Source organism: Taurulus bubalis, assembly GCF_910589615.1.
Source record: "Taurulus bubalis genome assembly, chromosome: 14".
Taxonomy (NCBI): domain Eukaryota; kingdom Metazoa; phylum Chordata; class Actinopteri; order Perciformes; family Cottidae; genus Taurulus; species Taurulus bubalis.
The window spans coordinates 19,243,253-19,260,510 of record NC_136602.1 but is presented as its reverse complement, the minus strand read 5'-3'; the positions used below and the strand labels follow the sequence as shown (position 1 = coordinate 19,260,510).

General features: G+C 40.6%; 1 protein-coding gene across 2 annotated transcripts in view; it reads right to left on the bottom strand.

The window, feature by feature from the left end:
• wdr11 (WD repeat domain 11) overlaps nt 1-10,299 on the bottom strand; it is a gene marked incomplete at its 5' end in the record, with an annotated part of 44,450 nt that extends 34,151 nt beyond the window's left edge. For both annotated transcript variants that reach the window (XM_079229435.1, XM_079229434.1), the window contains 6 exons: nt 1,030-1,195; nt 6,182-6,383; nt 6,716-6,889; nt 7,097-7,250; nt 8,986-9,097; nt 10,214-10,299. In XM_079229435.1, the coding sequence (XP_079085561.1) occupies nt 1,030-1,195; nt 6,182-6,383; nt 6,716-6,889; nt 7,097-7,250; nt 8,986-9,097; nt 10,214-10,299 (894 nt within the window). The remainder of the gene's footprint in view (nt 1-1,029; nt 1,196-6,181; nt 6,384-6,715; nt 6,890-7,096; nt 7,251-8,985; nt 9,098-10,213) is intronic.
• Between the last annotated feature and the right edge of the window lie 6,959 nt (nt 10,300-17,258).

The window sequence follows — 17,258 nt, the reverse complement described above, 5'->3', positions numbered from 1 at the left end:
ATCTCTGACAACCCCAAATAAGTATGATTTATGGAAGTGCAAGGAAAAATATAGAATGAACACAATTCCACGCACACGGAAAATGTCAACTGTCTGCAGTGATGAACCAAGGAGCAGTAAACTGGTCCACGCGTCCGCATGCAGGAATTACTTTGAAGGTTACATATTTCCAAGGGCATATTATGGCTCAAAATGAATAGAACTACCACAGTGAAAAACCGTGAGACCTCCTCCCCGTAATGGCAAGCCACCCCAATGGCTATACGCTCACAGACAAGAGTTGGGAGTGAACAGTGACATTAAGAGACCGTTTCTGTTCCATTACAGGCCCTGCAGCCGTGACTAACCCTCTATCTAACACCACCACCGCTTTCATCAATTTCTAATTAGAAATCCAGACTCCAAAAGAAGGGGACTGGCACCTAAAAGGTCACCGGAGCTGCTGAATAAGACAATAGAAGCTCACGTGAAGTTAGACGGTATGGAGGCTGGTGATTTTTTTTTTTTTTTACTGTAGCTAAGGACTGCACAGTGCAGCCGTCATACTTTAGTGAGGAGAGCACTGAGAGGGTGGATGAAGAGTGGAGAACTGTATCATTCATGGCAGGGAGAATTGGCCTGCTGGAAGATTCATCCATATAAGAAAAGGTAAAGCCCCTCGGGTAATGTAATACAAGTAGAAATTGTGTACTGTGCTCATTCGAGGGGAGGGAAAGATGGGGATGTAGGAAGCGCGTTGGAGCGAGACAGTGGTCTCTGCATTTATCCCACCAACTAAGACGTCACTGTCATGCAAAGACAACTTCCAGCAGCACAGCGGGAATGCCTCTCCATCACACTCCAACCCATTAGAAGAGAGAGAAGAAGAAAAAAAAGGACGAGAGCCAATTAGCAGCTAATTAGCCATCTTCTTTCCACCAAAAACAACAAAGGTTCCCTCATTTTAGGTTTGCGATTTCCACGAACTTCAAGCTTTGCCGAGAGCCCAGTTGTGCAGGTTTTGCCTGGACGTGCGTGCGGCGGCCTCACCTGAACGAAGGGCACCCCGGAGCGCTCGATGGCCACCACGCCCACCGTCTGGCTGAGCTCCAGGTCCAGGATGAGGATCTCTCTGGGATAAAGCAGCAGCATGTGGTTCCTCTTGGATGGCAGGTAGGACAGCTGCAGGCAGTCGTTCAACGTCACCGCCTCCGCACTACGAAGCAGAAAGAGGAACTTCACTTCATTTCATTTCTCGAAAAAGTATACTCGGAAAAAGTCAAAAAGCCTGAAGGCCATTTATCTGTTTATTGATAAACTAAAAAGGTATTCCTACATTTTGCCGCTGTTTTGCATACTTGTTTTTTTTTTTTTAATTTTTTTTTTTATTTGGAAATGTCGGTAGACACATAACATGGCAAACATGCATTTCAACTGACACTTCCATCTTTTTCTTGACATATACAAACATACAACATACCCACCCACTGGTACACCCACCTAGAGTATAGGAAAATAAATAAATAAAAAGAGGTCACCTCATTTCGCCGAGCCAGACGTCTGCACACATACACGCACCTAAACACATCCATTCTAGCTGGGTGGAAGAAGTGGTTATTGCATATAGGGCTTATGTTAAGAAGATATTTAAAACTAGGGCTGCAACAACGAATCGATAAAATCGATGAGCAAAAGTGTTGGCAACGAATTTCATTATCGATTCGTTGTGTCGCGCGATTATTACGGCAGTCATAAAGTCGCGGAGAGAAAAAAAAAAAAAAAGAGCAGAGCAACGGGCCGCCAGCGTGTCTGAGATTGGAGTGAGAGACTGAGAAACGCTGAAGTCGTGATCTTAGCAAAAATAGAACATCTTGGATGTGACGAGTCGAGTCTTGGCCAATCAGCGTTAAGCGTCTACAGCGGCTTCATTTCCCTCAAACTTGTTGTTAATGGAAGCTAGTCAGCTTGCTATCACGTTAGCTAACGTGTTTGGGTTGTGTGTTGTCGTTAAAGTTACGTTATGTTCCGTTACAGTTCAGTCTTGCTTGTAGAAAACCGTAACGTGATGAAACATGCCGTAACCCCCCGTCTGGTTCAGTTCACGCTGTCACTCGTTAACGTTTAATCGGCACACTGGCGGATCTGGCTGCAGGTTGTTTTTTACTCAAAGTAGACTGAATCAAATCACGTAGTTGGGCTTAGCCAACAACGTCAGTTCGTGGTCGTAAGAGGCTCAGAATGAAATAGTTTAAGGAAGAGGACTCTATATGCAGCGCAGCTTGATGCAGAGCTGAGATGAGGTGGAGCTGGGCCTGGAGGTTGAGGTCCAAACAGACGTGAGAGGAGCAGTACAGCTTCCCAGTCCCAGTGCTTCATACATATTGATAAAGCAGGGCATGCTAAAGCAGCCTCTGCTCCAAGGAGATCAATTACAGTAAAAAAAAAAAAAAAGGGCTCACATTTGGCAGATGTAAAGCATACATGTGTATGTTTTTAGTGTTAGTCCATTTTAATTTAATTGTTTTAATTAACAGCTCAGGGATGTTCAAGGAGCAACCTGTTTGTGCACTTTCTGAAACATGTTTTGCACTGTGAATTTGCACTGTCACTTCAGTTTTTGAACAAAGGGTTGGAAATTAATGCTTTTTTGCTTTTTTTATCCGATTCATCGATTAATCGAAAAAATAATCAACCGATTAATCGATTATTAAAATAATCGTTAGTTGCAGCCCTATTTAAAACCAAAGTTCCGTCTAAATTGAAACCATATGTTGAGGGTGTTGATGACGATTGGGTTATTTGTGAAATGTGATATAGAAACTGGAAGACCAGAGCTGTTGAACTGCAGGATCTGGCTTCATAGTGACACCAGTTCGTATCTGGAGCATGAAGCCAATAAGTAATTTTTTGGACATTTGTTGCCCAATAGTAGTAGCAAAGATTAGGAAGAGCAAGCCCTCCCTGTAGTTTAGGCCTCTGTAGGAGCTCCATATGTATTTTAGGGTTCTTGCCATTCCATATAAATGAGGTTAAAGCTTTGTCAATACATTTAAAATAAGACTTAGGAAGGTAGAGTGGAAGGCATTGAAACAGGTAAAGAAATTTGGGGAGCAATTTACTTTCCCTCCTAAGGATAAGGGAATTGTTTTGCAAAAACCTTTGCACAAAACATGTGTGCAGTATATTTATATTTGAACACAAGAAGCAAAAAGGTACATTTTAATGACTAGAAATGATTAAGTCTCATTCAGCACACACACATCACCAAAGACATAATGAGACTCTGCCGTATCAACACACGCATATGAAATATGCAAATACGCCAATATGATGATGGATGAGAGTCTTAAAACAAGTTTAATAAAAAAAAAAAAAAAAAAAATACTGTCTCATTTCAAGGATGAATTTGATCTCTATTTGCGTCGTCTGGTGCAGAAGGCTGAATGAATCTCTTATTACTGTTGCTACCTCTGAGAGTCTCAAGCAAATGGAGGAGAACTGAAAAGTTCTGTCTGATGATCGGAGGCTGATGAACTGAGAAGGTATTGGCAGCGTCAGAAGCAAAATCCCCTGTGTGATTTTGTGTGTCGTAAAAACGTTTTGCTAAGTCTGTTATTAAAAATGAATTACAAAGACTATCATCCGTGGCAGCAACCAGGTTCGATCCCCCATAAGACAACAAAGCAGTCACAAATGCTTTGCAGTTCAATCAAGAAGGAACAGAAGGCTGATTTTCACAAAGTTTATGAGCGGGCCCGTGGCAAAAACTCATTCCTTCAGCTTCATTCCTCTAAGTCACCATGAGATCAAATAAAGGAGAGACAAACTTTATAACACAAGGGGGCGCAACAGATAAAATGGACTCAAAAGGGGAACCTTTAGGAGTTGCGGAGCTAAATCACACTGGTAGCAGCGTACTGAAGACAGGCGAGGCGGCGAAAGGGCCAGACATGTCTGAGGCATCAAAGGCAGAACATCAGAAGGAAACAGTAAAAGAGACTTCTGTGTCTTAGATTCAGAGAGAAAGAGGAAAAAAAAACAAGAAAAAGAGAGGAGAAAGTCTTGTAACCCCAAACCATCACAAAATATTAAGCTGTACAATTACCAAAACATCACACGCTCCTCACATCTCACTCCGTCTTAGCTCTGAATAAGCCATGAAGGTTGCAGAAGTCTGTGGAGCATTATGCGTACTGACACATGAACACGTGCGCGCACGCACACACACACACACACACACACACACACACACGGAGTTGTGCTAAGGTGTGTTTGATCGCACCGGAGGCGAGCTCGGGTTTTCAAAGACCTTCCCGGCTTCTATTGTTTAATCGTGTTCAATAAACCTAAATGACCCCGAGGACAATCAAATCAAACACTGGTATAATACATTATTCAGTCACGTCAGCTGAACCTTCTCATGTCTATAGACAATTCAGAATAAACACACACACACACACACACAACTTGATACTGGCAGGCTGACTTTGGCTTGGATGTGCACATGACGAACATCAGCAGCTGGAATGGGGCCGCAAAAAAAAATGAAACCAAACTTCAAACTCTCACTGCGGCAAAAACAAGACGAAACAAGGCTAAAGAAAAAATCTGAACTTCAGATCGCTGATCTTTTGTAATATTGATCAAATAGCCGAGTAGGTTTTTGGTTTAGAAAAAGGTGATCTTCTTAGTGTCAGGTGTCTGTAAAAAAATGTTTTTTAAATGTTATTTAATGTTTTTCAAGTTCTCCTTTGTCCTTACGCTACTCTCACCCTAGCCATAGATAAATATTCACCGATGTATTTGAAGATTTTCACAGAATCAAACTATTTTGTTATCATCTAAGGAATGAATCGAACCTCTACATACAGTCATCATCATTTGAGGCAGAGTCTGCCGCACCACACACCCACCCACAAAATATCTTGAAGATAAGTGATTCATAGGTATTACATTTCTGAAACAATGTCCAAGTGCGTTTGTGAATGAGCAGAACGATGTCGATCATCAAATCTGTGCTGGCTAAACAACCAGATCAATGAATGCCTCATGAGACACTAAAGTGTATAATATAGTACTGTATTCACGCATTTCTGAGGACAGTGAACATGATAAACACCCACAACAGACCCACAAAGACGGTCTGACGGAACACAGCGTTCTCTGGGGGGCTGATTACACACCGCCTCGAAAGATGAGCGAAGAAGGCGTCACAGAGAGTGAAATGGACAAGGTGAGGCAGACGAGTAAGATTAATGCCGTGTTTGTTAATAGAGCTGGCGGAGTAGGTGGACGGAGTAGGCAACGGTGTTGCTGCTATAAATAAGCCTGTCTGACAGTCACAACCGCTCAGGCAGGAAGCTGCTAGCACATCAGACGAGCCTTTGGTCGCTGATCCGCCGCAACTTAATGAAAAAACACGGCTTATAGAATTTCACAAGTTTGTCACTTAATGACATTAAAACGAGCCTCGTCACTCCTTCTTAGGAGTTGTGCGATTGAGAAGACGTGGAGACAAATTGCTTTGGTTTATCCCCAGACCTAGGCTTGAATCGATAAGATTTTAACTTCAAATCGATCAATCTCAAATCTTGATGGTTGAACAAACAAAACAACAAACAAACTTAGGCAACACCAAATTGCATTCTTGTTTTCACACATCAAAGCCTGCCAGAGAAACGTCCCATCTGATCCATCTATGACAGTGTTTTTCAAACCTTTTTGAGCTGTGGCACATTTTCTACAATACAAAAATCCCACGGCACACCAACAACCCAAAAGCTTACAACATGTCACATTGTAGCATAATACAGCAGGTAATTATTGCACTACCTACTGGCATGGAAGAGTATTTAATTACTAGGCAAGCCAGTATATTTCAGGCTCAGACTCTGAACAACAACTTAATAATATTTTTTTGGATCGATTAAGTGAAATTGGACATTTTCCCACGGTACACCTGACTATCTCTCACGGCACAGTGGTTGAAAATCACTGCTCTATAAGATGCCTCAGGAGTGACAAATAGAGTTCACTTTCAACCGGTCAGCCAATGTATTGAAAAGGGGGGGGAAAGAGCAGCAGAAGTTACGGAGAGAATAAAAGAAGTGTATAATTCAAACCAGGAAGCAGACAGGCTGACTTCTGACAAATTTCAGAAATCTAATTATTACAATCAATGAATTCACACGTCACAACTCACGTGGGTTTCTCATTGGTGATGAGCACTTTGACCTTGTTGAGGGCCTTCTTGGCTCCGGTGGGGACCGGTGCGGCAGTCGGGGCCGGCTTGGTGTGGGCGGGGCTTGCGTGGGGACTGGCGATGTAGACCTTTTTGCCGGCGTTGCCCGGTGGTTTGGAGTGGGAAAAGTCTGTGATGAAGACGATTCCCTCGCTGGTCAGCACTGCCCAGAAAAATAATAAAAAATGTGTCAACACACATATGCTAATAACAGCTGTCAGTATCGAGTTAGCAACTCAGCATCTGTCTCTTGAGAAAGTATCAATTTCCCCTTTATAAGTGAAGTATGGAAAATTAGATGTTACCGGCGGTTAGCGTAACTGAATGTGATGCATCTTTTTAGAGCCGGTGCAGTATCTCCGATGTGTGTGAGCTTGATGAATAGTAAATCTAAATGCACCCAGCTACAATATGGAGACGTGACGCACATATGTGCGCATAAAAAAAAAAGAAGACGCATACTGTCGTTGCTTTTGGACAGCGTCGTTCACCTACACGCCATGTTGGAGGAGTCAAAGGGGTCAAAAGAAAAGGAGAGGATGTTCTCAGCGTAGCTCTTTTTCCACAGCTTGGTGCCCGTGTCTCCGTTCCACAGGACGATGTAGTTGGGAGGGTGGATGGCGAGCAGCAGATCACGGGACGCGTCCTGATTCCACAGCCACTCCAAGTCTGGCAGAGAACGAGAAAGACAGAGAGAAGAATGAGGGAACGAGGAGAACGGAGGCGTAGCGGGCGCTGTGAGGAAAGACAGCTAGAGAGATGGTAAGAGCGCCGTAACAAAAACAAATAGCCAACAGCTCCATATGCTGTACAGTGCTGATGGATAGGGAATCAACCTAAGCCTCCATGAAGGGAGGGGGGGGGGGGGGCTCTTACCCTGGATGGGTTTCGAGTGCTCCTGGATCTCACAATGGGCGGTGCCGCTGACCACATCCCACACGATGATCTTCCCCGAGGCATCTCCTGAAGCCAGCCGCAGACAGTAGGGAGAGCTCACGTTGTGGTAGTAGTTTTCCCTGGACCATCTCACCTGTCAATCACAGAACACATGCAGAATGTCTGGCAGTCGTTATGGAAACTTTACAAGACTGCCACATTTTGCCATCTGAAGCAGTAGATGATGCATTTGACTCGACACGCTGGTGCAAAGGGTTCACGGTAGATCTCTCCAGAACAGGTATGGCAGGGTATTAGTGTTTGTACAGGTTTTAACTAATACCTACGACTCATTTAAATGTTGGGCGAGTCGAGAGAGATGCAGAGAACTGAAGGAAGAAACTAAACAAAAAAGCAGGAAACACACAACATTTATATGCAGCCTATGTTGGCTCTATACTTGCAAAGACAAATGGCTCTATGAACAAGTTGGTGTTTTTCAATAATTGATCTTGTATCTGGAATTGTTGCTGAACAGGCATGCTCTTTACTGAGGCTACTTCTTGCTTTTCTTTTCCTCAATTCAGCAAGCTTTCCTTTGCGAGGCCAAGTGGTGAGCAATGGCCCGCCGCTGTCGCCGCGGTGCTTTACAAGATTAAGGTGCGCTTGGGAGTGAAAAACGAGAGCCTCAGATTGAGCCTGCACACTGATAATCACCATGGGATTTATTGCCCATTATTTACCCTTCTACAAAACACTGAGACATCAAACATGTGGATACGCCAACGCGCACACACATACGCTAAAGAGGACTATCCGTCAATACAGGAGCAACCTTTACACAAGTTAAGCAGAGCTGAATGTGTCTGCCAGAGGGGGATGAAAAAAAAAACTCAAGGTTACACAAAGCTAATGTTTACGCCGGGTGATGAAATATTACTCCATCAGCAGGTGTGTGTTTGTGTTGCACCTGGAAAGCAACAGAGACTGACATATAAAGGGACATACAGCGTGACATATACCGTAAGTGCACCAAAGACATCTAAAGCTTACAAACCGCACTGCTGACTTTAAGTGGTGCATTGTTGCTTCCAAAATAAAGATTTGATATTGGCGAAGAGCTAAAAAGCAAAGAAGATAAATAAGTGTCCCAAAACAGAAATTCCACATGTTCTTTTCCCATTAGACAGATTTGTCACAATAATCTTTAACCTATTTGTTTAACCTTTTTATGTGACAGCTTTACTTATGTGTGGGTTTGTGGCATGACTTTTTCACTTGTATCTATATACAAATACATTATTTTAATACCTTTTATTTTGATTAATATTGAAATTATCTTATATTGTTTTATTTTACTTATTGACATATTTTTAAACTATTTTAAATGGATTTGTATTATCATTGTTTGTCTGATATTTATATATTGTCAATATATATATTTGTATGCTTTGTTTAAAAAAAATGTATATAGATATAAAAGTGTATTATTATTTGTACTCATTGATAGATATAACATTATATTTTGTAGCCTAAGGAGCAGGGCTACAATTATTGTTCAATTGATTGATTAGTTAAATTCAAGAATATATTAATTGTTCCAACTATTATTGAGAATATCAGGCAAGAATGCCAAGAATGCTCCATTTCCTGCTTCTCAGATAGAAATATTTGCTTCTCCTGCTTCTCTGGTCCTCAATGACATTCCTTTGGGTTTGGATGGTTGGACATCCCTTTGGGGTGTGGGACATTGTGATGGGCATTTTTCACAAGTTTTTGACATTTTATAGGCTAAACGGTTCAGAAAATAACCATCAGAGTGATGAAAAAAAATAAGATATAAACAAGTAAACCGATCGGATGAAAGGCAGCTTACGTAGGAAACTCACCTTGACCACATTGGCTTTGTGCCTCTCCAACACCTGGATGGTCTGAGACGTCTTTGGGTCGATGATGAGAATACTGGAGTGACATCCCTGAGCGATCAGCCCCTGCCAGCCCCTACAGTCAATGGAATTCAGAGAGAATGATAGGAAGAGGGAAGGCCATTGTGAGTCACTGAGCGCTCTTCAACTCAATTGTCTCAGAGGGGAAATTTATAGGGCAGCCAGGTAAGACGTAAAACAATGCATACATACGTAGGCACAGTACTCAGGTACAAAACATAATAAAATACATGACTACATCAAGGGATAACAGGAAACCTAATGTCACCATCATCAGTGCCCAGTAATGAACAACGAATCATCAGTTGAATCAAATGCTCCATACAGATGACCTGTATGAACCTCATGAAGGAAATGTTGACATGTCAAGCATTTTGTATTATTATTATTATTTTTTTTTATGAGCCAACATCAATCATCAATCCACTTCATGTCTGCAACTATCACCCTTCAATGTGCATACAATATCAGCATTTTTTTTTCGATACACAGAATATCGATTAATGAGTTCTGGTGCAACAAGCTGATGCAACACACACAGCTGGAGGAAGTGTGTGTAAACCAAAATATGGGAACAATAAGAGGACAAAAAAAAAGTAGCTGCAGGGGCGAGATTACACTATTTGGAAGAAATTATGTCTCAGGTGAAAAACATCCAAAACAGTGACACTGAATGTTCCTATCCAAGGTGATTAATGCAGTGGTAGGTCTCAGTTGTAATAATTGTACAAAATAAAATAAAAAATGTAAATTGGAATATCTGCGAGCTTCATGTGCATTATGTGGAACACTTGGAGGAAACGGGAATATGTCAGGTCTGGTTGAAGCGAGTTTCATCACAAGCAATGCAACAACACGTTCCCTGCTGGATTGCTATGGGAAGATGGGGGTGAAGGACAAGCAGCAGGCCCAGCGAGCTGTCACACCACACCACATCACATGACACCAGATTCCACAGCGTTACACATTTCTCTATTTTGTTAATACAAATAAATAAAACTACACTATCGGCATCGATGGTCACTGCCATCCTCGCAGGTAGCGTGAGTAAACGCATACAATGTAATTAGCAGCTCGTGAACATCATCATCTCTCATCATCGGCGCGTCTTGACGAGGTTACGAGGAGCAGAGCTACATAACTATGCTAACGGAAGAGGCGCCGTACTCACCAGTCTACAGCGGTTTTATTCTGCAAGTTTAGAGTGCCAGTTAACGTCCGAGCCGCGAGTTTGATGTTGACTGTGTACGGAATCATTATTGCTGAACAGTATTTTCGCTACATTAATAGTTGTTGTGCAAAAGCTGATACAATTGTTTAGCTTCTGTGGTTCGCCTCTGGTGAGAATTCTAACAGGAAGTATCACGGTGTTTGCAAACGGGTACCGTGAGGAAACAAACCCCAGCGGAACCAAGGTTCCACAACTTACACCTCGCATTTGTCAGTCCGGAGCCATGTTATGGTAAAATAACATTTGCTCTCAAAATGATATAGGATTCTATTCAGAAGACAAGTAAAAGGAAATTATTGCGATATAATTTTTAAGTCATTTACTATTTATTTTTCACCCAATAGTTACAACCATTGTAACAGTTAAAAAGTGAGAAGTGTGTTTTTGTATATATATTTTTGTATTTGTGTGATTATTTTATGAATATACACTTTAGTAAGGGTTTTTAAAGTATGTTTATTGAAGTAGTATTAGTATTCAATTGAATGTCACCAATTAAATCCTAAATATAATTAAATAAAACATGCCAAATATTTGTTTTTCAAATATTGTATAAGCTATTTAATTCTAACGGTACAGTTTGATGTCTTAAGATCTCGGCCCAAAAAAAATCACCAGAAATATATAATTATATAATACTTATTTAATCAAATAGTGTGGTTTATCCCACCATTTGACATTGTATAATAGCTTGATAATTGTTTACAACATCTCATTATAATTAATTGTCCCAGAAATTTAACCATTATTTCAATTTGCCCCCTGCGTGATTGCCATCAGACAATGAGGATCTTATGCACACTGGGAGCATTAAAGCCTGAAATACTGGAGAGTGGGTGTTCTGCTCGTGGCAGTGTCACACAGGAAGGTGGTGACGTCATATTCTAGTCGGATGGTCTTGGAAGCAACACACAAAGGAGGGCAGTGACTGGCTAGAGGCCACCGCAGCTGTGCAACTTAAATATAAACTCTTCTAAATAACGGTTGGCTGTTCAAACAGTCAAACATCTTGCTGCCTTTTATTTCATGGTACTGCCTCCCAGCAGTGGCACAAGCTAGCACACTGGTTGATAACACACAGCCATGACTCCAGGGGAAGAACACCTGTTCTCGATGATTTTTGATTACATTATTTCATCTCCTACACAGCCTGTATGATACATATCCAAATGTATGGCTGCAGGAACAATCCTCTTTGTGTTCTGTCATCCGTAACTTTAAGAAATTCAATTCAGACTTTCAACAGTTCCTTGAGCCGTTTGTTCCAAATATTGACCATGACATTTTTTAGATTATTTCTTATGGTGAATTGAGGCAAAGCTTGCGGTGCAATGCGAAGAAAATAGACGGACTCAAACAGAAACGGCAAAAAAAAAAAAAAAACAGCCCAGGGACAGACTTTTTTTTCTATTATATTTCAGTGACTATTAGACCGATTTTCCATTAAGTGGTAAATAACAGCAGTTCACTGAATCAAACCTAAATCAGAAGTGTATTGCCATGTGCATTGAGCATACAAGGAATTTGACTGGGTGAAAGGTGCCTTACAATAACAATACACATAAACATAGAATAAAACTATAGAAATATAATAAAAACAATAAATAAAATAACAATAAAGCACAATAATAGATACAGATGGTAAATAACAAACAAATAACAGTAATTTAGAGCAAGTGTATCTTTTTTTTTTAAGTGGCAAATGTATAAGAGAAGAAAAGATGTGCAAGGGTGTTTGAAATTATCCTGGGGATGTGAGTGTCAGAGTCAGTTAGTGGGGGTACCAAACAGTTTGTGTCGGCTACAATCTTCCTTGCCCGCTTCAGGATCCTGGAGATGAACAAGTCATAGAGGGAAGGCAGATTGCAGCCAATCACCCTCTCGGCAGAGCGGATGATGCGCTGCAGCCTGGCCTTGTCCTTGACAGTGACTGCAGCGTGCCAGACGCTGATGGAGGAGCAGAGGATGGACTCAATGATGGCAGTGTAGAAGTGCACCGTCATGGTCTTTGGCTGGTTGAACTTCTTCAGCTGCCTCAGGAACATACTCTGCTGAGCCTTCTTGGTGATGGAGCTGATGTTCGGCTCATTTCAGCTCCTGTGGTGGAGCTCAGGAAGTGGAAAGACTCCACAGTGTTGACGGGGGAGTCACACATGGTAGGGGCGGGTGGGGCTGCGTTCTTTCGGAAATCTACAGCCATCTCTGTGTCTTTAGAGCGCTGAGCTCCAGGTTGTTTTGTCTGCACGGTCACAAGATGGTCCGTCTCCCTGTAGGCGGACTCGTCCCCAGAGATGAGTCCAATGAGGGTGGTGTTATCCGCAAACTTCAGGAGCTTGACGGACTGGTGACTGGAGGTGCAGCTGTTGGTGTACAGGGAGAAGAGCAGAGGGGAAAGAACGAAGCCTTGGGGGGAAAGATGACCTTTGGGCAAGATATATCGTTTTGTTCCACAATATTGACAATGAAGCACTTTTTTTCTGTCCGTAATCTGAAGAGACATTGTAGCAGATATTTTGATGAAGGGATTCCATTCTTCTTACATTCTTCTTACATTTCTGTGGCGGACGGACTAAATTAACATGTTTCATTTTTTTTCAAACAATTCCCATACAGCTCTTTTCTGATTTGCATGTTAATTGTCAGTTGGTTGACTCAATATTGCATCTCACTTCTCTCAAAATCATATTGTGTTCATGCTTTTCTGCACATTGAACGTACACACGCAGAATCTGCCACATTCATCATAATTATTGCCGGCCTGTTGTTTTGAGGAACGCTGCTGAGCTAATATAGATCCATGATACTATTTCTCATTCCTCCATGCAGCACACATCTTTAAACTTCAGTATATAGCTTTTTTCCATATCAATACAACCAAAGTTGTGAATATAATGTTTACAGGTTATGACTAAAATACATTCTTGATAAATGTGATATAACCCAAGCAGCTTCAACAACAGCATACTTAGTCTCTTTCCACAATGTTCAAAATACAGTATGTCATGCATTTTGGCTTCAATTGCATAAATTAAGGATGTTTTTCTGCCAAACTGTAAGAAGTAACATTGTAAAAATCGACTTTGTATGACAAGATATTTAATTATTTATGAGATTTATGTTGGAGAATGAGAGAGGTAATGTCATTTAGGCAGAATGAGCATAAGGCTGAACAAAACAAAAAACATCTACAGGTATAAATATTTTTCCAGTTTTTCTTTGATGAAAATAACCCATTTCTTTCTTTGGAGGAGCAGTACACAGTGGGTGCACACACATTGATATTGATCTCCCCATCTGAATGCATGCGACCTCTATCAAGCATATTACCCAAAATATATTAACCTAAAAATGCTGATGGGCTGGTCCTGGGGCTCGTCTTCATTTTGGAACTAGCTGAGATCAGAGCATAGAACCTTGAGATCAGAGCATAGAACCTTGAGGTCAGAGCACACACACCCACACACACAAAAACATACAAATGATTTGATGAAATGGTTGTGGTGTGTTCATTGGCAGTCTGGTCGTTTGACGAATATAATAATCACTGTCCTTTTCAAGTCTGTTTTGGAGCAACTCCTGAGAAAGAATGTCAGTGTCTTAGTGTCTTTCTACTTTCTCCAGCAGTCACTCGACCTCAGCTCTGCCCTGCTTCGTGATTGGAAAGAAAACATTTAGTCAGTCTAGCCTCGCAGGACAGGTCTTATTTGAAATAGTGAAAGGTAATAAATCAGTCCTTTATTTCACACTCTTGTTTTTCTTCCTAAAGCCTTTACGTTTCTGTGGCTGTGTGGCACCCATGTGTAATGAAAGTTCTGTAATGAAAATGGAGAGCAGGGATAATCACACTGGTCACGTAAAAAAACTTAATTAGAGCCTGGCTGCACTTGACTGCTGACCGTTAGCCGTGTGAAATATTACCATTATTTCCACTCCCCATCTGTCTATCCGCCCTTAGTTCAGATGAGTTAATGAACATGTGGAAATGTTTTATTGATATACTACATGCATTGTATACGTATTCCTTTGCAGGGAACAATATACAAATATGTGCATGATGAATATAAGATGTTAAAGCACATGTTGCAACTCCCAGATTCCTAGTTTCCATCAAAGCACTGTTAGAAAGAACTGCTTTAAAAGTGTCCTATATGGATGCCCCTGTAGGAGGTAAAACATGATAAAATACCCTCTCAGGTGCCCTTATCGTTGAGAAGATACGATGAGGTGCCAAATAGGCTGCCCTATACATGATGAGGATGAGTCTGCCACTGTGTTAGATAATAACATATTTCTTGAAAGGGATCTTATGTAACATTTAAAATAATTCACAAGTCATGAAACACGCCATTTAAGCAATTAAGTAGACCCGGTGATTGTGCTACTGTGCTTACTTGAACTGGTATTAGCTGATATTAGCAAACTTTAGATATTGCTCTCATAGCATGGCTCACTTTACTGATTTAATGGCTTTTCTATTATTTTTATATATTTATTTTCAATGATTTGTAAGTAACCATGAGCAATGTTAAACATATATGTTGCTGTGTCATGTTTTGCATTGGTCCCTTGCAGGTATCAAGGTGCTACTGTTGTAAGTTGTACTTTCAGTACCACTTACTTCAAAGTAAGGGTTCAGACATTTCAACCATTCATCCTAGTCCATAACCCTTTAAAAATCCATCAGATCCAGTGGAGAAACACAAACATTGCCGCTAGATTGAAAACAAGGCTGACTTTCCGACATGTTGCTTATTTAATATTTTGGAGAAATATATTTCACTGTGATAAACATCTTGCTCCTTGCCGACAAAATATTACTCAATTTCATAAAACTGTGAATTTGGAGCACAATGTGTAAATATATTTTGCACAATATTGGAAAAAACTCCAACAAAACCGAAAAAAGACCCAACAAAATAGCAATGGTTAAAACACAGTGAAAGGGTCATACAGATGTGCTGTGAGAGAGGCTCCCTTTATCATCATCATCATCATCATCATCATCATCATCAGCTCTCTAATCTTTCAACACACACAAAACACACACAATTCAGTCATGTTAGCTATTATGCTAGAGCTAAAGACAAGATAACATTGTATGTCATGTCTGTGTAAAATGGTTGAGGCAGCTGAAAAAAGCCCAAATGTGTTTTTCTTTCGATGTTGTCATCACCAGATTAAACCTTCTGCTGCTCATAAAGCGTGTCAGATCCACACGAAGCCCTTTGAATGCCTCCAGAATGTGTTAACACCTCTCCTCCATATTTCAAACAGTCTCGCATGACAGTTACAGCACTAGATGTCAGAATGAGTTATGATGTCAGACTTTGAGGCGAGAGATCCCCACGAGATGTCCCTGATTTACTTTTATCGTCCAGGCAATTGAACATCTGCCACATGGATATTAAAGCCTGAATGAGTAGTATAGTGAAGGCATTGTGCGTAATTGGCAGCACTGTTTCTGATACTTCTGCTGGCAGGAAATTGATTATAAATTGCTGGCTTGTAACACCAAAGTGAGTCATCATTTTATGCTCAGGCTGCATAATTCCTTCACACTGGGAAAATGATACATAATTGACACTTTCTATGTGTCATGAAGACAGTATACTCTGGAGTGAAACTGAGTTTACATGATATCAACATAAGGGCTATAATACACATCATCACCCTGTGTCCATGGGAGAGGAGGGAATTGATAACCTTATGAAATAATCCCCTCATTGCATGTGCATACTCAACATTCATTTCTCCCTCTCTACGGAGAGACAGGCTTTCGGCTGCCAATATACTATGAATGTATAATGAGCTTCATCATGTCATTAAAGCGCAAAGAGAGGATACTGCCCCTGTATTGCAGGCATATATATATATATATATATATATATATATATATATATATATATATATATATATATATATATATTCAACATTCAGAATTAATCAAAATTACCCAAAGGACAGTGATTTGCATCAATTGAGTGCCAATGAGGACCATGTATTGTAATGTATTTGTACAAAATCTTTGCAGAGCAATAAAAGTGTCGGTGTGCAAAGTTGGAGGTGAAGATGAGATGATGAGCTTGTGGAGGAGAGTGCCAATGGATTAACATCATTGTGGGTTTTTTTGCACAGAAAAAAATATCTTACATACGTTTGAATTACACTTTTGAACGTTGAGTTCAAAAGTTCCACTTGTAGACTAACATGGAGCAGAAGTGTGAGAGTGTTTTGAAACAATGGATATTCAAACAGTTTCATTCCCATCACAACTGAGCAGACGATGCTCCTGAAGATCAAATGATATTATTAAAAGGTCAGATGCTAAATGGAACTTGAGGTCAGATTGTTCTGTTAACAGTTGGATGTTTGTATACAGAAAGGTGACAGATGACAGCAACAACTGAATCAACAAGAGGAGGAAGATTAAACATGCAGATTCTTGCACAGTGGTTTGATATAAACCGTCATGCTGTGGCGGCGGTCTTTGCCATCACCAGACCTCAACCCAATTTGAGAGATTTGGGGGCAAACGTGTTCGACAGCGCTCTTTAAAATAAAAAATACCAAATGAGAGAATATATTTTGAAAGAATGGTTTATCTTCATTAAATAATTCTCCCATGTGCAGTGGCCCAACACCCTATTATAGGTAATTGGTCATTTTCCACCCATCTGTATCTATTACTCTTACATAAGTGTTTGTGAATAAGGCACTGAGGATGATCATTAATAGACATTTGATTTGTCTGTATGCAGAGACATTCTCGTTCCTATTAGTGGAGATGTGAGTGCTAAGTTAAACTATGCATTAGACTGGCCATTACGCCCTTTCAGAACCATAAAGACTCAAACCATTTAAATATTAGAGGGAATGAGTCAATGAACCACTTTAACCTTGCTCATGGTAAATATGCAAATCTCTCGCTTTACTGCATTTTTAAAAACAAAACAAGACTGCAACACACTTATCTAATGTATATAGT